The following is a 19,762-nucleotide window of genomic DNA, read 5'->3' on the forward strand; positions in this document are numbered from 1 at the left end:
AAAAAAAAAAAAAAAAAAAAAAAAAAAAAAAAAAAAAAAAAAAAAAAAAAAAAAAAAAAACTCATACGATTGTTGTGCCAAGATTCCCAACAACAATACACAACGGGAAAAAAAAAATGACAATCATATATAGTAAAGGCAAAGCATTGATGGATTTTTAATGAGTTAAAGTCAAACCTGCAGATTCACTCCTGGCGAGTCACAATAACAAATGCCACCAGCAATTGCTTCTTCAACTCCCATTGCTGGAAGCAGATGCTCAATGCGTGGAATGGGGGTCATCCGATCCTGATTAACTATTGCCTTGAAAAGTGAAGTTTTGCCCGAACCCTGAACATTCCATGAGTTACATTCATCACACAAGAGAGAGAGAGAGAAAGAGAGGGAGGGGGAGTGTTGAACATACCTCAAGGCCAAGTAGCCGCACCCTGCGAGTTCTCACATGTACCTCTTTCATGATTGTCGCAAAATCACTGGTACAGAATATGAAAAAGTCACCCAAACCATCAGGACGAATGAATTTCTCCATATTAAAGGGTAATCTATGTTCTGAACTAGAATCGTCAACAGATGAATTAGTCACTGGGAACAGTGGACTTGCTGAATCCGCCACTGCCTTATGGTTTGGTGGTCGTTTCAAAGGTGTTCCAACCACAACTCGCATTGTTTGAAGTTCAGGGGCTCCCTGACTAGAAGAGATGATTGGAACTGGGGGAAAGGACTCCACCCTCGTTGAACACCTGAGTAAATGCCAAGTAAGACCTTCAATATTTAACTGTCCATTTGAAACGAACTGACAACTGCCAACTTCAATATAACAATATTTAAGAAGCTAAGGGTTTATTTGGAAAACTATCTTCACAAACGTTCTTTTTTGTGTATGTTCCAAAACTCTTCGATGTTTTAATAAAGGTGATAGGAAGACTTGCAAAAACTAATGTTATGCACATTTTTTAAATAATTATTCACAATCTAAGAAAGAAAAACTTCATCCATACAAAAATAATCACAAATAAATAAATGCTAATGAGAACACACTCGAACAAGAGAAAAAAAAAACAACTTCAAAAGTTATTTAAATCATTCAATAGTCTCATAAGAATTCAAAGTGGAACAACCAAAACCATGGAAAGTTATGTGGTGTAATTGATATGTACAATTCTTCCCACACCCCACCCCCTCCCCCAACCCATTGCCCACTGTGCAATGAGCGAAGTGGAAGAAGAAAAGAAGCCCATCAGATATAGCTTTCCAAAGATTTCAGGTAGTACCTCTCAAGAGCTCACTAGATAACCACTTAAAAGGATGATGCTCACATTTACTCACAATAACCTTACCTCGAGTTACATTCATCACACAAGAGAGAGAAAGAGGCATAGAGCTATACCAGTAACCTACCAGTTACCATTTACTTGAGCATGCACAAGAGTACAAAGATGCAAGCCAAATCCAGTGATCTCAACTTTTAAAGGGTCACAATTTTTCTGACCGGGCATACCACTCCATCCAAGAGGAACAACAGAAGTTGCAGTCCGAATAATTGGAGACTCCACTATTTGTGCAAGCTTGACAGTACCTGCAACAGCAAGTCCAAGCCACTGCTGAAGGTGCGGAAATTGCTGCATTTGTTCCACTCCCATGATAGATGAGGCATCATCTTTCATACATAATTCATAGATTCTGCACAGAGACCAGTTTCAAACAATATAAAAGTACGTCATATTGAAAACACCACATTTATTGTATTAAAAGTCAAAATATAAAAAATGGAAGGAAAACAAAGAAAAAAGAAAAACTATGTATGACGTTCTAGCACATTTCTGGGCTTTACAAAATCAAGATCTAGTCCAAAATCAGAAACACCGCTTGATTCAAGATGTTGAGAAAATAATCAGTTATATGCTACCTTAACACATGTTTCAGGATTGAAAGTTGCCCATATAAGCCATCAAGACCGAAAGACCTCTCTCTCTATTTTTATTTTTATTTTATTTATTTTTTGTTTTTAAGAAACATGGAGAAAGATGTAAATTTGTATATAGCATAATTATGTGTAGATTAAAATTTTATTATTTAATATCCTTTAGTTTCCTTCGTTGAAATTTCTCTTCTATTATATTCACCCATATTTTCGGTCCTTAAAACAATTTCTTCAAAAACATCAAAAGAAAAATTAAAAAACGAGAAGAGGCTGAAGGACTTCTCACATCATTAACTAATAATACCTTTACCTAATATTGAAAAATTTAATCATGCAACAGTGAAATATATTTCAGAAGGTTAACAAAGTTCGGTTAAGAAAGCCAATATGACACAAATCACTATGAAAGCACACAATAAAAGCACCACAAAGCATGTAAATAAGTTACCCTCCCGTTAGATACCTTGGAGCCGCATTTTATTATCATAGAAAACATTTACATAATTCCACAAAAAAATCCCAATCAAAATAGTAGTCTAAACAAAGAATTTCATTAAATTAAGATGGTTCAAAAATTGAAATTAAAACATGATAAGAACTAAGCTTCAAATAAAGAGTGATTGACTACCTCAGGAATCGTGATCTATATGATTTCATCGAGTGTGATTGGAACCGTTCCCGTAGTTCTGCAATTACAGAACTTACCTGAAAATACCTTTGCCAGAAGAAAGCAAACAACATGAGAAAATTCAAAACAGAACCCACATGGTATTCAAATAATTTCTCAAACTAACTGCTACTAAAAAAATCAATAATCTACAGAAGTTTCAAATGTGGAAGAAAATCTGATTGTTAAGCATAAGAAACACATACCGAAGTCAGCTTTGAATATTCAGCTCCAGAGAGTGACTCAACCGTAGAATTCCCCAAGAGATAAAGCTGCAATATAAGAATAATTGTGTTTTAATTTACAAAAAAAAAATTAAAACAAAACTTTCAATGAAGAAATAGAGAAGTATACAATAGGGAACAAAAAATCAGTTGGTAAAGAAAAGAGGTAGGCAAAGAAAGTAATTAAATAACTACGTGCAAAATAAGAAAACGTACTTGTCCAAAAGGAACATATGAAGGTAAATAAGGCACTTTACGCCAGTTCCTACCAACCCCGTTCTTTTTAGCAGATTTTACATTTGCAGGTGGACAACTATCGGAGTCAGAAATTGGCTTCAGAGATATACCATCCAAACCCTCCTCGATTTCAAGAGATTGAGGTTCAACAACATCATCTTCAAGTAAGCCTGTTGAAACAGAATCTGATGCTGAAAATGTCCCAACAGGAGCCTTATGTTTTTCTCTGTACTTATTAACTTGCCTTCTAACACTTTCCAAAGGAACGAGCTTCGAAAGCCTCCAGAAGGAAGTCTGTACAGGGCCCAGACCTAAAACCAACTGCTCCCCATCCTTCTCTTTTGGCTTCTCGGTCCCTTCCTCACGTTTGTTTGTCAGTAAATTATTGCCTCGAGTCTCAGGTGACACATTAAGAGGCTGGGCATTATAATGGTGAAAATATGCAGGAGACAATAAACGTGGGACCAAATCTTCTGGAATGCAGTAACTCTTAAAATGATGCTGCCAGCCTTTCCTATTGACATAACTGAAAGGGGGAAATGTTGAGGTGACAATTAAAAATTTAATTAGTTTTTAAAAAAAAAAGGAAACTGACAAATCATATATGAAGACATACTCTCTCAAAGCTGCATTTCCAACTGGAGGCTGGGAAAAAGTAATACATTTGACTTGAAATTTTTCACTCTCCTTTAGAGAAGAAGAGGCTGCAATACCCCTAAGAATGGCAAGAGTGGCTAAAACTGCTACCTAAGAAGGATAGCAACAAGAGTTACGTTGTGCAGTTCACTACACAAAATCAACTGCTAAAACTAAATAAGAACTGGGCTTACAGCTCCACCAAGTGAGTGTCCACATAGCACAAGTTTCTGTTTCTTCTTTTGAGCAAGCCTGTATAACTCCAAAGCAGGTATTCCATTGGCACGAGCCAAGAAACCCTGAGGATTGATATAACATGAAGGATAAGGCGTTTTGCAAGCACATACGGAGGGGGGAAACTCAAAAAATATTTTTATAAAAATTATTTGAACTTAGTTTAAAGGCAGAATAGGAACCTGTGACCAGAATTTCAAAATTAACTAATTATTTAATATAATTTAAGATTTTAAATTAATTAAATTTTAAAAAATTTATAAATAGTAAGGAATCTTGCACTAGCCTCCCTGATCAGGAGCAGAGAAGAAAATGCTAACGACCTTTTCATTAGTTATCCTTTTACAACAGATTAGAATCGTATCAACAATAATCTGGGTTCTATTTTGTTTCTCCATATAATATCAACCTCTTTTTGGTCCAAGCTGTCCATTCAAAGGCAAAGCTAGAATTCTTTGAAGAATTTTGCTCAATGCTACTCTTTAGAAAATTCAGTTAAACAGAAGTACAAGATCCCTCAGCTGTTGATAATACTGATTTTGGAATCTTCTTTGTCTTATTACCTCCTCATAAGAGTGCCCTAACTAAGAGCTTCTGCAATAACTCTCCTAATCTAATGAAAGTTGGAGAGGTCTGTTGCTACGGCTTGGGAAATTTGGAGGATATATTTTCCTCACTTCACTTTTATTGATCACTTTAATCAATAAATTTGTTTCTCATAAAGGAAAACGTTCTGTGAAAATCAGAAAACCCAACAAAATCTCGTAACATAGGGGTTAAAAGAATTGTACAGTTCCTAATTAGGTTCCACATAAGCTGGACAAAAAAAGAGTACAACAAAATTAGTTACCCGATGGGCAGCAGGTTTGGATTTATTCTTTAGCTGCTTAGTTTTTGACTCGAGGGGATTCCATGAGCTCTCAAATTTTCCCTTTTGATTCTCATCTTCATCAGAATTCAAAACATCGGTCCCATCAACACCATCCACCACATCTTCATGGAATATTGCTCCTTGTAGTATATTCACATCAGCCATCACATCCCTTACATTATGCAAAACAAAAGGTTACAAAGAAAACGAAGAAGGGGGGAAGAGGGAAAAAAAAAAAAAAAGAATGAAGAAAAAAGTTTCCACACACAGACACAATGAATTCTAAAGTAGACTCAAGCAGCAAGAGAATCAACTACTTCCCAACTTACTTGTATTGCTTTGTTCCAATGAATGAAGCAAACAATGTATCGCCAGCTTCTGCCAGTAAATACCTAAAAACAACGATACAACCTGATAAGCACCCCCAACAAAACTCTAATGATTCAACCATCTACTAGCCCACCAGCTTAAATAAAATGATGGATAAAAAAAAAACACAGCATGTAACAAGAATATTATGCGAGTTTCATTCATTTCCAGTTATTGGTGAGCAATCCAATTATAGAACAAGAGAAGTTCAGATGAGTTAAAACTCACGTTAAGCATAGGACCGTTAAAATCACTTTTCTCAATTTTTTTTTTTTTCCTTACAAAAAAATGGAGCCTAGAAGATCAAGCATAGTATAAATCCATATGGGAAAGTGAAGTTAGAAGCACCCCATGGATAGGATTTGAGTTCCGAGTGTGTGATATGAAGAATTATCAGGAGCAGAAGTAAACATTTCTGAAACGAATTCAATAAAAGAATGAAAACCTGTGTGGAACATGATCTGAAGATGGTTGCACACGTTCCAGAGAAACAACTTGTTCTCCAAAGTCGGCCTTGAATTTATTCACAGCTCGAACTAACTCACTCGCAGGTCTCTACAATGTTCATTCATTTAGGCATTTTATGCAAGGAGGATGCTCTTAGATCAGTTAACAAATGGAAGATATAGATTGGAGATAATTGTGTCATACAGAAAGAAAGAAACAACAGCAAGAAGCTACAAATCATAAAGGAAAGGTACTCGACCACTCGACCACTCTAAGCTTAAGGGAAAGTTCAATCATAAAGGAAAGGACCAAATTCTTTTGACTTAAACTCCCTCACATAAACTTCCACAAGTAGCACGCTCAGCCAAACACCTGTGGCACACTTTTCCAGTATGAACCATTATAGTTTCTATTAACATCATGAACACAACGTTTCTGAAATGAAAATAATGAAGTTCCCTTCCATTCTCCCAAACTTCCAGAATCATCGAAATGTAAATAAACAAACAAACAAACAAAGAATTACAAGACGTTCCAGATTGTCGATACCTTGTAAACGCATTCGGAAAGAACCATGCAACACAGAATCTCCTGCAGGTCAGCAACAGACTCAGCCTTAAGAGCAAGGCAGAGGTCATGAAGTTGCTGCCTCCGCCGCTCGTACTGTTGCTGAATCTTCTTCCTCTGCTCCCTGTAGTCGGAGTTCCAGAACGGCCACCTCATTTTCCATTGCAGAGGGCCCCAAGAGACCTTGAGGACCTTGTCGCGCTGATCTCTGACCCACGACTCGAATCGGCTTTGAAAGGACTGCACTCGGTCCATCCAAAAGCCCTAATCGGATTCACTGGGCAGGAAGAGGAAGTCGCCAATGTGGTACCAGTGGAAGTTCTATGCTGAAAATCTTGAGAGGAGGAAGATTAAAGGGGCTACCCAAGAGATGGATCGCGTGCGTTAGTAGAAGAATATGCCACGCCCATTTTCCTAATTAAAGGTTACTTAGAGGACCTAATTTAAAAAATAATCATCGGTTTATAAATAAACACATTTTCATCCATATTTATTAGAGATTAATCTATATTTTTATTATAAACATAAATACATTTCTATTTTATCTATATAATGTCTCCATTTTAATATAATTAAATTTTTTCCTTCATTTTTTTAGTTTAAGAATAAATAAAGCGGAAAATTATAATTTAAAAATTATTCGGCGTAGATATTTCATGTTAGTTGAACTATACCGATGTTGGTTAACTAATTTTTTATTTATTTAATATTGATTGATTTGGGTTATCCCAATTTTTAAATTTATTTTCTAAAATATTTATAAAGTATGCATTTCCTCAAAAAAAAAAAAAAACATTGGGTTAAAATAAAATAAATGCAAGTATTACATTTTCATAAAAATTTATAAATCACCAATTAATTTAATTAATTTTTATGGATATTCTAACTATATAAGCATTTGCGTGGCAAAATTTCAGGTATTTAAGTTTTCTATCATAATATTTGCAATTACTTATTTATCTTTTAATTTCTATTTTTGGAATAATTCATCTAAATTGATCTAGAATGGATAATCTTGAAGAGACACATCAGGGCATTGATAAGAACAATAGTACTCTCCTAGTCCCTTTACGATTCCTAGTAAACTCTCGAACTTTCTCAGATACGAAAACTATTGAAAGTTTGAAAATGAATTGGTTCGAAACCTAAATTTTAGAGACCGATACAATTCTCTAAGCTAAAAATTTGGGAGGGAGAACATGAACCTCATTGAGAGCAACACGAGAAGCCTTTTTTGGACGAGGCTCCCGCATCGGCCAAACTTACTCGATTTACAGAAAGCTCGGCCTTGTGAGAATCAGAGTTGAGGGCTTTCCTGCTGACATTGTTGTAAATCTCCCTAACAACAAGCTCAAAGGCTGTTCTGACATTGGTGGAATCAAGAGCAGAGGTTTCCATGAAGAACAGTCCTTCCTCTTCTGCTAGATACTTGCCTTCCCCCACATGCACATCTCTGATGTTCTCCAAATCACACTTGTTCCCTACCAACATCCTTATCGTTGCCGTATCACAATGACCTGCAAACGGTAACAGGAGAGTAAGCTTCTTCAGTTCATAATCTTATAAATTGCAAATGACAATGAAGTATGAGAATATGTTGACAGAAGGGAACAGTTTTGAGTTTTTTGCTTGCTTTATTTTCCTATCTAGATACAGAGAAGTATATGTAATCTATACAAAGTAAAGAGAAACAACTATATTGGGTGTTAAGAACATGAGGCAAACCATGCGAGCGGACAATATTATATCGACGTGAAAATATGAAGAGACTCAAAAAGTATATCATTAGTCAATTCTTCCTGTTCAACTAAGAATAAGAGTTCAACGCTAGCAAATATTGTCCTCTTTGAGCTTTCCCTCAAAGTTTTTAAAACACGTCAAAAAGAAGTTTTCACACCCTTATAAATAATGTTTCGTTCTCCTCCCCAATCGATGTGGGATCTCACAATCCACCCCCCTTCAAGGCCCAGCGTTCTCGCTGGCACTTGTTCTCTTTTCCCATCGATGTGGGACTCTTCAATCCGTCCCCTTCGAGGGCCAGTGTCCTTGCTAGCACACCACGACGTGTCCACCCCTTCGGGGCTCAGTCTTCTCGCTGGCACATCGCCCGATGCCTGACTCTAATACCATTTGTAATAGTCTAAGCCCACTGCTAACAGATATTGTCGATAGCCCAAAAGGCATACCATTCAAAATTTGAAAGAAAAAGTTCTTGGATCATTGAATCAACAGTGACCAACACCTTGTCACTTCCAATGATAGACCTATAAAAACCAAGCAGCTATTCTTTAATAACTTCACATGCCATAAACTGAAGTTCAAATTTCATCATCACCAACAGCCCGAAGAACAAGGAAGTTTGTCCTAAATTTGACTAGAAGTGACTTGTGAGCGAAGAAGAAACAAGGTCCTTGCCTTATCTTTTTGAATCTGTTTTCAAACATTACACAGGGATAAACTGTTATTTTTTGGTATGAATTTGGGAAGCCTCACCACTATTCAATTCTTTAGTTTATTACAAATTACTCAAGAACAAAAGCAACTGGGTCATCCTTTTGATCTAATCTAATCCAGCTTTCCTACAAGAAGTAGTAGAATAACCAAGAACAGTGGATTTTCTACCATTTCCATGTTTCTTACAGTTCCACGCAAATCAAAGAATCAATAAACCAAACCAACAGCAGATTCTAATGAACCGAAGAAAGAAATTCGATTCAATTCCATAAATTGCTTCTGCAAACAAACAGAAAAGTAAAGCAACCATGCAGATTCGAAGAGAACGTACCGCCGAGCTCGTCGAGCCACCGCTTGACGCTGTCGAAGCTAGTCCGGCGGCTAATATCGTAGACAATAAGGGCGCCAACGGCGCCGCGATAGTAAGCCGAAGTGACAGCTCTAAAGCGCTCCTGGCCGGCGGTGTCCCAGATCTGAGCCTTGATCTCCTTGCCGTCGATTTCCACCACTTGCGTCTGAAACTCGACGCCGATCGTGGCCTTGGAATTGTTATCGAACTCATTCCGAGCGAACCGCGAGAGGAGGTTCGATTTCCCCACCGCAGAGTCGCCAATCAGAACAATCTTAAACAAGTAGTCCTCGCCGCCCTGGTCGTCGTCGGCCGCCATTGATGAAGATGAAGAAGGAAAAACTTAAGAGTTGAGGTTTTTGTACTGTGCGAAACGGATGATGGTAATTGCTAAACCTCCAAACTCATGACAGGAAGTACAGAAAGACGCCATGATTATCGGGGAGTTCATGAATTTCAAGATTTCGGTGCTTGAATTGGGACCCAACCACCTTTGATTCTGTGTTTGATGAAATCGAAATCAATGTGTGCGCAATTCAAGGCACTGAGAAACTACAACACTGCAGCTCGTCTTGAAGGACGCTCCACCACCCTCCACTATTTCATTGACGCTTTTGCTAGTCAAATTTAGGTCCAATTACACCAAATGTTTTTTCAACAGGATAATTTAGGGCTTCAATGAAAAATTACAATTTTTCCTTTCCTTCAGTAGTTGATCCACTCTTCAATTGGTTAGGGTTCATCTCTAATTAAATTTATGTGAGAGATAAAATATGACAAAATCCATAGCAAGGATGAAATGGACGTATTATTTCACATAAAAGTACGCGTAAAATATCAAAAGAGTGTTATTCATGTTCAAGCAAGTTTAAACAATACAATTGTGACTGTTACCAATGTACGGGGTCAGGTAATTTCTTGGTCCTCCGCTGGTACTTGTGGATTCAAAGGTCCAAGAAGAGGGACACTATTTGCCGCTCAAACCGCAGCAGGAAATGCTATTCGGGCAGTAGCAAATCAAGGTATGCAACAAACGGAAGTCATGATAAATGACCCTGGTCTCGGAAGAGATGCAACATTAAGAGCTAAGGGTCAAAAGTGATAGCGGTTAGGATACTATATTAACAACTAAAATGTCATAAATGATTTGAATATTTAACTAGGCAGAGCGATTAGGGGTTAAAGAACCATATAAACAACTAACCGATTTGACAAACCATAAGTCTTATCCAGAAATCTCTTCTGTTTTTTTTTATGTACAAGAATAAATCTTAGCAATAAACAAACACAAATCTCCTAAAAGATGCCATTTGTCCTTGGGCTTTCTACATTAACACACTTTTTTCGGCATCACCATTGATCTGAGCCAACTGCTTCATAAAATATTTTAGAGCAATTGATTCTTTTTAATCGCGGGCCTTTCCAAAGCTTCTTGGAAATGGAATAACATCTTTGATGTCAGTGAGACCAGTAGTAAACAGAAGGAAACGATCGAATGCCAAACTGAAACCGGAGTGATTCACTGCTCCATGCCTATGGATCTCCAAGTACCACTCGTACTGCTCCCTTGGCAGCCCCATCTCCCCCATCCTGCCAACAACCATATTAAAACAGATATCAATAACTCTCCCTTTTTCGTGAGCGTTTAGAAAACTTTCGGAGTGTCGCAAAACTAGTAAAACTCGCACGTGTGGGTCGTGTGTAATGAAGTACTACACATTCAATTTTGTCCAAGCTGAAAACTACCTCTATGATAGTTTTAACAATTTATACTCAAGCCATGTGCTATTTTTCAAGTAAAGACAAGGCACCCCGGTACGGCTGACGACGACATCGCAAGTAAAGACGATGACACATGTATAGTAAAATATCATACCTTCTCATCAATACATCTAAACGCTCCTCCTTTTGGCTACCAGAAATTACTACTCCACCCTACAAACAGTTGGGTGCCAGTTTAAGAAACAATTTTTCATTCAATACAGGATGATCCAACCAAAAATAAATACTCCCAAGAGTCAATATACATGCCCATGTGCTAACCTTTGGAAGAACTACATCAAATGCCGCCACAGTTTTCCCATCATCATTCAGGCGCACATTAAATGGCTTGGTTCCTTCTGGGTAGTTGTATACTATCACAGGCTTTTTATAGATTGTATCAGCCAGATAACTGTTTCAAGTAAAATGAAGAAAAAAAAATGAAAAATAAAGAACTCATTTTGCTTATGGACTGTAATAGCACATTTTGCATACCTGAGATGATCAGCAGTTAAAGCAGCACCAAATTTAAGGCTCTTCAAGTGTTGATGTTTTTGATCGGGTGTTGCCTGACAATGAAGATTTTGTTTTTCCTTTCAATATTCATGTGGGCAGGGGTAGAAATGAAAAACTGAGCCAAATGATACAAGTGTAGATAATCAGGATTTCACCTTTTCCAGACTTTCTATTGCCGCAGTGTAAGAGACCTTCTCGAACGAACAAGATTTAAACGATTCAAGGCGTTGAATGCTCGTCTTGTCGATTCGTTTTTCAACAAATTTCATATCATCCACACAGTGGTCCAATACCCATTTGGAGAGGAATTTTACAAGGTCATCAGCACAGTTCATGGCATCCTAGAGTCCCAATGATGATACAAAATGTAAGTTAAAAGATGAAACTTCTTCAATCAGTGGTGCAATGATATTATAAACAACCGCTAATCACAGAAAATAACATTAAGATTTTAATGGCTAAATCAACATGGAAACTTAAATCCATAATTTTAGATGTCAAATAATAAGTAATCTGAAGGAATAAGTAAAAAGATCATAAATTCGTACCTCGAGTTCAGCAAAAGCAATTTCAACTTCCACCATCCACATTTCAGCTGCATGTTTTGCAGACTCAATTTTATCTACTCGAAACCTCGGTCCACACGAATAAACATTGCCAAGGGCACACGCATAGGTCTCCAAATGGAGTTGTCCAGAAACTGCTAGATAAGTTTCTTGTGGGAGGAAATTTTCATGAAAGTTAACTTCATCTTTCCTCGATTCGGGTTTTGATTTCCCTCTGGCTTCTAATTGTAATGCCAGTTCATTTGTTCTCTTTAAATCCTGAACTGCAGCAGCTAAGGCTTCTTTGTTGCCTTCGCTTCTCTCAAGCTCTTTGACGAGATTGCTTTTCTCCATTACAGCAGCCTTAACAGTTTCAAGACTTACACCATCAGTTTCTTTATCTTCTGTCGGTTCTATTTTCTTACCTGCTAATTTAGTCGCAAGTGTTGTAACGTGGAACTTTTCACTGAATCCCTCACTGTCAGTGGTCGTGATAGTGGGTAATTGCACGTAAAGAAAGCTATGATTTTGGAAGAACGTGTGAGTTGCAAAAGTCAAGGCATTACGAATTCTCATAACAGATGCTACCTGCATAAAGTAAAGAGTACCAATGAAGATCAAGATCCAATAATTCTGATCAAATGTACAAAACTCTCTTCTCACGATTTGTCAGCCGAGCTCTGTTGAGGATTTTTGGGAGGGAGTCCCATGTTGGTAAATAAAGGGATGATTATGGGTTTATAAGTAAGAATACATCTTCATTGGCAATGTATAGTGAAGCTTGTGCATATTACCGTTGCAATAGCCAAGACCACCGCTAGCAGATATTATCCTCTTTCGGCTTTCCTTTTCAGGCTTCCCCTCAAGGTTTTTAAAATGCGTTTGCTAAAGAGAGGTTTCCACGCCCATATAAAGAATGTTCATTCCCCTCTCCAACCGATGTAGGATCTCAATCCACCCCTTTCGAGGCCCCACGTCCTCGCTGGCATGCATTTCTCTCTCCTTGATGTGGGATCTAACAATTCACCCCTTTCGAGGCCCAGTGTCCTTACTGACACACAGCCTAGTGTCCACCCCTTTTGAGGCTAGCATCCTCACTGACACACAGCCCAAGCCCACCGCTCTTCTTTGGAATTTCCCTTTTAGGTTTTCCCTCAAAGTTTTTAAAACACATATGCTAGGGAGAGGTTTCCACACCTTTATAAAGAATGCTTCGTTTTCCTCTCTAACCAATGTCCACCCCTTTTGAGGCTAGCATCCTCACTGGCACACAGCCCAAGCCCACCGCTAGCAGATATTGTCTTATTTGGAATTTCCCTTTTAGGTTTTCCCTCAAAGTTTTTAAAACACATATGCTAGGGAGAGGTTTCCACACCTTTATAAAGAATGCTTCGTTTTCCTCTCTAACCAATGTCGATCTTAAGACTAATAGGCTCGTTTCCCTCTCCAACCGATGTTGAAGACTAATAGGCGCTCTGATGATAGGCATGCAGACAGAACCAAAAAACAGGAACTAAATGCAATGTATAATTGAAGCTTGAGCATATTACCGTAGTAATTCGAGGACGAAAATAAGAAAAATTCCTCAAAACATCCATTGGAATCCTTGTCTGTGATAATGGATACTTTTCCTTTTCAACCTTCCCTACATGAAGGATTTTCTCCACTTCAAGCCGGACAGTATGTTTCCCAGGTACTGGTATCCGCTTCAATATGCCTTCCACCAAAATGCAAGTTCCCGATGGCATCAGATGGATAGGCTGATGCAACGAGGACTCGACAACAACCTGAAAGTTTCTTAGTTAGCCAAGTCCTGTACGCATAACAAAACAACAAACAGTTGGCGTGCATAAATTAGAGGAACCTGAAGGTCTGCAACACAAGAGCCATCATTAACGACCAGAAAAGCAGTGGAAGGAAGCGGCGGCTCATGAACATTCGTCTCCAACTTCTCACCGCCGTGTAAATGATTTCCATACAGCATCCTAAGCAAAGACCTAACAATCGGAATCCGCGACTGTACAATCTCAATACAGCTCGCATCCTTAGCCTTCAGCGGCAGGACATCACCCGCCGCCTTAACACTGGCATCGACCAGCGGCCGAACAGCATCTCCAATGACTTCCTTGGAGGACTTCACCCATCCTCCGACCACCAATTTCCGATCCACAAACCCCAGACCGCCATCGCCACTCTCGAACACAGTTTTGAGAAGAACCCGCTTGGAGTACTTGGAGAAGGTCACCGGGGTGAAGACTGTAGGTTGTTGGGCGGCCATTGGAGAGTGTAGAGAAATGGGGGATTGATTGAGACATGGACGGAGAGATATAGAAGAAGATTAAGATGCTTTTCTTGGGGAAGAAGAGGGGAAACTCGAGAGAGATTGTCAATGCAAGGAAAGGGATTGTTTCTGAGGAATGATTTCGGGTGTAGTGTGGGATGAACTGAGAGAGATTCAGAGCGTTTGATTTGGAATACTTCGAGGTCGGGATTTTCTCGGAGAGTTTGTTCATATCAAAGTTTTTGGTTTTTTGCCGCGAATTGGTAATCAAACCTTACGTCAAACCGACCTGTTCATAAATCGGGATTCTTCGTCTTTAATTTAGCTAATAATCAAAAATAATAGAAACTATAGATGATTTTTTAATTATATATATATTAGAAACTATTAGATGATTTTTTTTTTAAATATATAATCTAAACATTTTTTAGTCATTTTATCATCAAAAATAAAATATTCTTCGTCTTTGATATAGATGTTGATTTTCAATTCTTTTAAACATTTTTTAGTCATTTTATCATCAAAATCGCTTTCTTTCGAATGTAGTATTCATTCATTCACGTACTCACTTTGACTCGTATGAATATTACTTATCTTTTTTATTTATAAAAAATGACGGATAGCTATACTTTTGTCTTGAATTTTCTTCCACATTGACGTTTTTCTAAAATTATCACGGCGATACGACATTTGGAACCTTCGTTCTACCTTACAATATTGCTAACCTAAACAACAAAAATTGACCCATGACTTAAAAAACCATTAGTGCATATAATTTAATGCCAAGTTCTCATTATTAATCACCGAAGTGTTCAAAGTTCAAACTCTAAAAAAAAAAACCAGAGAAAGAGAGAAAAACTGACTCCAAATGTCTTCTTCTTGCATTCCTTGCTTAGCTTCAACTCTTCTCCTCCTCCTCCTTCTAATCCCATCGCTAAAACTCCTCATTAATGGCCTCAACTCCTTGCCCACTTTGGTTTTTTGCCTGTTCTTCAAGGCCCCACCTTGCGTTCTTGTTTCCCTTCTCAACGCCCTTAGGCCCCCTGCAGAGGCCTCTCTCGGTGCACTTCAGAGCCTTGCTGATGCCTTGAAGTGGGTTTGTGTAAGCACGGTTGAGATGGGTTTGGGAATTATAGGCTCTTTTTTGATGGCTGTGTTGGGGGCTCTGAAGAATGTGGTTTTTGGTTCTTTTCGTGAGTTTGGCTCGGCGTTTGGTGGCCTTTTGGACAAGCCTAAGGCTTCTGGGGAAGGGTCTTTGTTGGAACAAGTGCGCGAGATTATCGGGTTCGTTTCGAGTAAGATCCTTGACCATGTTTTGGAAACCGCCACTTCTTCTGCAGGTAGGCTCGGTTAAGAATTACAACTCTCCACAATAATATAACGTCCACTTTAAGTATAAGCTCTTATGTTCTGCTTTGGATTTTCCCAAAACGCTTTGTATCTTCTTTACTTATAAGTCCAGGATTGTGGGACTCTCTCCCAACCATCTCGAGGCTCAGTTGAGGATTGATCATGGGTTATAAGTAACGAATAAGACATTTTGGGGAAACCAAAAGAAAATCCATGAGAATTTAGGTTATTATCGTTCTCTCCACAATAATAAATAAACATTCTCGATTATTTCCTTACGTTTTTGAGTTTAGTGGTGATTTACCAGGTGGGGTGTTCGGGTTTGCAATGACGAGCATTTCCGCTTTCTTGAACGACCCGGGTTCAGCCATGGGAAAGTTAGTGGGAATACTGAAGGGCTCATTGGAGGGGGCTGGTTCGTCCATGGGAGGGGTGAGAGGGATTGTTGAGAGCCTGGTGGAGAAGGTGGCGGAGTTGGGTCTGGGAGTGGCGAGTTCTTCAGCATCTGGTTGGTTTGAAACTGTGAAAAAGGCTATGGATTTGGTGATCGAGTCTGGTTTTACCGTTGGAGGGTTAGTTGAGAAGACCAAGGCTGCATTGGAGGTTCTCCACATGGAAGACCTTCGAAGCCTTATTCAAAGCCTTGCTAGGTTAAGTGTGAATATGATTATTAGTTATTTTCTAGGTTAATTTTTTTTTCGTAATTACCACTCTGTCAAGAGTTTATTTTATTTTTGTAATTATATTTTATACCGCTAATATAAATTAATATTTAATTTTCTATTTAGTCAGACATATTAAACTCATCATATATATAAAAAAAAAAATATATTATCGTTAATATTAGAATATTAATTCATTTATTATATTAAATAAGGAGGAAAAAGTAGAATAAATAGGATAAAAAACATATATTATAATTTGGATTATATCATCTCGATAGATTAGTTAGGTTTATTTATTTAATTTGGATTATTTTTAAATATTTAATACAATTTTTAATTATTCGATTATTTGGTTGAAGATTTAGATGATCCTTCCGTAGATGACTTCGCATAAACCTTTTCACACAGGAAATTAAATATTAAATTGACCAAACTATATGAATATTATAAGAATTAAAAAAAGACTAAAAATCAAATTATTAATAATTATTATTATTTGCGTGTTTTAAATAATTGCGCGGCACGGATAAAAAAATAAATTTGATTCTAATAAAATTACATTTATTTATTATTTTATGATTGGTTGATACGACGAGATTGTTGACACGTGGCCCAATCACGGCTTCTTTTGACGCGTCAATCTATATTGATGACACATCAGCCAAATTTTTGGGTTAAAAAAACAAAATTTCTTTTAAAAAAAAATATAATCGGCTTCTTCTTAGAACAATTTGAAGACGAAAAATGAAGGCGTCTCTAGTTTTTTTCTCCTTGCTTGCGTGCACTTTAGGTATGTGTTCAACTGTTGTATTAAATCTGATTGTAGTTCATCAGAAATCGGGTTTCGTTCATTCCATCTATTTAATGGATTTCATTTTTGGGGTTTCGATTGATTTTCAGTTTATGCGAAGACGGTTAAAGATGTAACTGAGTTACAGATTGGCGTTACGGTAATGTACTTGTTTATGCTATGATTTCAGAAATGGATTTTTGTCTTTTCGTAAATTATAGCCTCCATTCTGTCTGGAACTCTTCACATTTGATAGGAATTTAAAGATCTTGGGTATTAATGAAGGGATTTTGTGTTCTACAGGTTGTTCTAGCCTAGTAAAAGCTTTATGGTCATGGACACAGTAGTAATGATTAAAATAAGATCCATATGTCCAATGAAAATTGTAAACTGGGTTAGATTGGGTTAACTTTTGGATTGTGACTGGTGTTGCGATCAATTTATGAGATGGGGGTTTCCCCCTTGATATGAATTTAATTTGATTCGAGAATGTTATCTTCACAAAAAATTTCATCTGATATCGTCATTACGCTGTTAATATGGGGTAGTAGATGAATTATAGAACTTTTCTCTGAAATGATCCATAGGCCTGACTCTAAAATCAATTGCGATATTGATCTCATTCATTAGCTCGACATTAGAGGAAGTAGGCTAACATGCTTAAATTTTCCATCGCTTTTCACTGTCCAAAGATTTTTCTTTATAGTTCTTTGTTTTGATGTTCCTTTTGTTCTTGTTTTTGTTTTTGCAGGGTAGGCCAACATCTTGTGACATTCAAGCTCATAAAGGTGATAGAATCAAAGTTCACTATCGTGTAAGTCGCATTAATAACTTAGTCTGACTTTTGCCTTTGTGCTCATAACATTCAATTTGTTAATGCCTCATCAAAGAAGAGTTGGGGAGATGTCAGAGCTAGGAAGATAAGACATTGCCTCAGCAAGATAATGGGGGCTCTTAATTTCATGATATGTACTGTTCATAAATAAAAATAATTAGCTGGATTACTAGACTACAGAATTTGAATTGGATCCAAGCTTTATTTTTCAGTTTATTTGAAGGAATGATATATTGCTTAATTGAAATGAATAGGAAACCAGTTGCAGCCTAAACAGACATGATAAATTGATGATTTCACTTATATGATTGTGTTCAGTTTTGCATTCGAAGTCCTAACATAGTTGATTTAACAGGGGAAGCTCACAGATGGCACTGTTTTCGACTCTAGTTTTGAAAGGGGTGACCCCATTGAGTTTGAGCTGGGCGCTGGTCAAGTAATTAAAGGTATCTGTCCACAATAGACATACATCTAGCCATCGTAGCAACTTCATATAGCTTCCAAGATTGTTTATTTGTTGTTTTTAGTGTTTTTTTTTTTTTTTTTTTTTTGAAGTTCTGTCTATCTTGAATGTTCCTTGTTCTCCATTGTCCTGGACTCCACGTTGTTCCAATCGAGTTTGAGCTCAGCTGTTGTCAAGAAATGATTCATGGATTAGGATTGTAAGATTCCACCTCGGTTGGAGTGGGGAAAGAAGCATTCCTTATAAGGGTGTTAAAACAACCTCTCCCTAGTAGAGTGTTTTAAAAATTTTGAGGGAAAATCCAAAGAGAACAATATCTGCTATCGGTGGTGGGCTTGAGCTGGTACAATGATAGATCTCAAGTAGATTATGCGTTTGTTAAAAGCTATCAGTACAAATGAGAACTTGAGAGCTCCTCATTATAATTCACTCCCAGTACAAATGCAGGGTAGAATTTCTGTACACTCCCTCGTTTTCCCAGAATTCTTTTCCTTCACTTGTACAAGTTGTTATTTATCTTTGATCTGTGTACTCAAATCCACAAATGTTGTGATTAAGCACATAAGACAATATAATGTATATGAATAAGGCCATTAGTAAAGATCTGTTCATACCTATTCTGATATCGTGCATGGAAGTTATTGTGAGTTGAAAATTCTTTTGTTTTCAGGATGGGATCAAGGGTTATTGGGAATGTGCGTTGGTGAGAAACGGAAACTGAAAATTCCTGCAAAGTTGGGGTATGGACCGCAGGGCTCTCCACCAACCATACCAGGTATTTCATTCAATATAAGCCTATTAAAGAAGATAGAAGTTATGGGTTTCTTCTGTTTCTATGGAAATATTGCTCAAGTTTCAAATCTGATCCTTATATTATGTCATTTTCACTTCTTGGTCCCTATGTATGCTTCGTTTGAGTCCATTGGGTTTTATAAACACGTCCATTCAATCCTCAGACATTTGTCATCGAGTTAAATATTAATGAGAAGCTGACTCATTGTAGGTACTTTGAAATAACAACATAAGGTTCCACTAGAAATGTATAACTGGTTTAGGCATATGCCTTGCTCTGACACGAGGTTGTGGATGTCGTTAGAATCTTTTTCGTCTCTTGAATGATGTGAATTTACTTACAGGTGGTGCAACACTTATATTTGACACTGAGCTTGTGGCTGTTAATGGGAAGCCATCAAGTGGTGGAAACTCAGATGATGATGACAGTGAACTATAAGTCAAAGCCAACTATTCTACCACTAGGTAGCGAGCCCCTTTGGTTTCTCCAAGTTTGATATCTTCCATCTTCTTGCTTGTTCTTCTCCACCTTTTTCCTTGTTCTTCCTGGTATAACCCCAGATCTCAACTTTAGGTACTTTTCTGGAGGACGGAGGATTTGCTCCATGAGATACCCTCTAGTTTAGACTTCTTTGATGCTAGTTTATGTTTTATTGATTTAGATGCCTTTTATGAACATTGAATTCTTATCTATGTTCTATGATTAGAATGAATCATTTTAAGTTTAAAATGCTGCATTCTTCTTTACTTTCATTTTTGGTTTATGTAGTTTTAAATTTCGTCTATCT

General features: G+C 37.5%; 5 protein-coding genes across 8 annotated transcripts in view; 2 read left to right on the plus strand and 3 right to left on the minus strand.

Annotated features, from left to right (window-relative positions):
• LOC111488464 overlaps positions 1 to 6,549 on the minus strand; it is an 8,779-nt gene extending 2,230 nt beyond the window's left edge. For all 3 annotated transcript variants that reach the window (XR_002719206.1, XM_023136208.1, XM_023136209.1), the window contains exons 1-12: positions 6,156 to 6,549; positions 5,605 to 5,714; positions 5,120 to 5,182; positions 4,770 to 4,962; positions 3,880 to 3,984; positions 3,666 to 3,796; positions 3,029 to 3,575; positions 2,795 to 2,860; positions 2,550 to 2,626; positions 1,399 to 1,680; positions 407 to 740; positions 178 to 330 (exon numbers count right to left, since the gene is read on the minus strand). Coding sequence is in view for 2 of the 3 variants with exons in the window: in XM_023136208.1 (XP_022991976.1) it covers positions 178 to 330; positions 407 to 740; positions 1,399 to 1,680; positions 2,550 to 2,626; positions 2,795 to 2,860; positions 3,029 to 3,575; positions 3,666 to 3,796; positions 3,880 to 3,984; positions 4,770 to 4,962; positions 5,120 to 5,182; positions 5,605 to 5,714; positions 6,156 to 6,428 (2,334 nt within the window). In the remaining variant the exon portion in view is untranslated. The remainder of the gene's footprint in view (positions 1 to 177; positions 331 to 406; positions 741 to 1,398; positions 1,681 to 2,549; positions 2,627 to 2,794; positions 2,861 to 3,028; positions 3,576 to 3,665; positions 3,797 to 3,879; positions 3,985 to 4,769; positions 4,963 to 5,119; positions 5,183 to 5,604; positions 5,715 to 6,155) is intronic.
• A 634-nt stretch (positions 6,550 to 7,183) lies between these two features.
• Positions 7,184 to 9,645, minus strand: LOC111488471 (ras-related protein RABA5e-like). Of its 2 annotated transcripts, XR_002719207.1 has the most exons (3): positions 8,959 to 9,645; positions 7,325 to 7,690; positions 7,184 to 7,267 (listed from the first exon to the last, which is right to left on the minus strand). XR_002719207.1 is itself a non-coding variant. In XM_023136216.1 (2 exons), exons 1-2 carry the CDS (start codon positions 9,293 to 9,295, stop codon positions 7,380 to 7,382), a joined length of 648 nt encoding a protein of 215 aa, XP_022991984.1. In that variant the 5' UTR covers positions 9,296 to 9,645; the 3' UTR covers positions 7,184 to 7,379. The 2 variants fall into 2 exon arrangements, 1 of the variants encoding a protein (XP_022991984.1); XM_023136216.1 differs by having other exon boundaries at positions 7,184 to 7,690.
• A 503-nt stretch (positions 9,646 to 10,148) lies between these two features.
• Positions 10,149 to 14,342, minus strand: LOC111488466 (asparagine--tRNA ligase, cytoplasmic 2-like). Its single transcript, XM_023136210.1, has 8 exons — positions 13,663 to 14,342; positions 13,349 to 13,585; positions 11,802 to 12,386; positions 11,409 to 11,594; positions 11,233 to 11,306; positions 11,020 to 11,149; positions 10,853 to 10,911; positions 10,149 to 10,566 (listed from the first exon to the last, which is right to left on the minus strand). Exons 1-8 carry the CDS (start codon positions 14,074 to 14,076, stop codon positions 10,383 to 10,385), a joined length of 1,869 nt encoding a protein of 622 aa, XP_022991978.1. The 5' UTR covers positions 14,077 to 14,342; the 3' UTR covers positions 10,149 to 10,382.
• Positions 14,343 to 14,898: 556 nt separating this feature from the next.
• LOC111488468 lies at positions 14,899 to 16,179 on the plus strand. Its single transcript, XM_023136213.1, has 2 exons — positions 14,899 to 15,419; positions 15,737 to 16,179. Exons 1-2 carry the CDS (start codon positions 14,948 to 14,950, stop codon positions 16,117 to 16,119), a joined length of 855 nt encoding a protein of 284 aa, XP_022991981.1. The 5' UTR covers positions 14,899 to 14,947; the 3' UTR covers positions 16,120 to 16,179.
• A 616-nt stretch (positions 16,180 to 16,795) lies between these two features.
• On the plus strand, positions 16,796 to 19,719 carry LOC111488472 (peptidyl-prolyl cis-trans isomerase FKBP15-1-like). The gene is made up of 6 exons (XM_023136217.1): positions 16,796 to 16,884; positions 16,995 to 17,044; positions 17,636 to 17,698; positions 18,075 to 18,165; positions 18,853 to 18,957; positions 19,319 to 19,719. Exons 1-6 carry the CDS (start codon positions 16,839 to 16,841, stop codon positions 19,411 to 19,413), a joined length of 450 nt encoding a protein of 149 aa, XP_022991985.1. The 5' UTR covers positions 16,796 to 16,838; the 3' UTR covers positions 19,414 to 19,719.
• Positions 19,720 to 19,762: the final 43 nt, after the last annotated feature.

This window comes from Cucurbita maxima, unplaced genomic scaffold (genome assembly GCF_002738345.1).
Source record: "Cucurbita maxima cultivar Rimu unplaced genomic scaffold, Cmax_1.0 Cma_Scf00013, whole genome shotgun sequence".
NCBI lineage: Eukaryota > Viridiplantae > Streptophyta > Magnoliopsida > Cucurbitales > Cucurbitaceae > Cucurbita > Cucurbita maxima.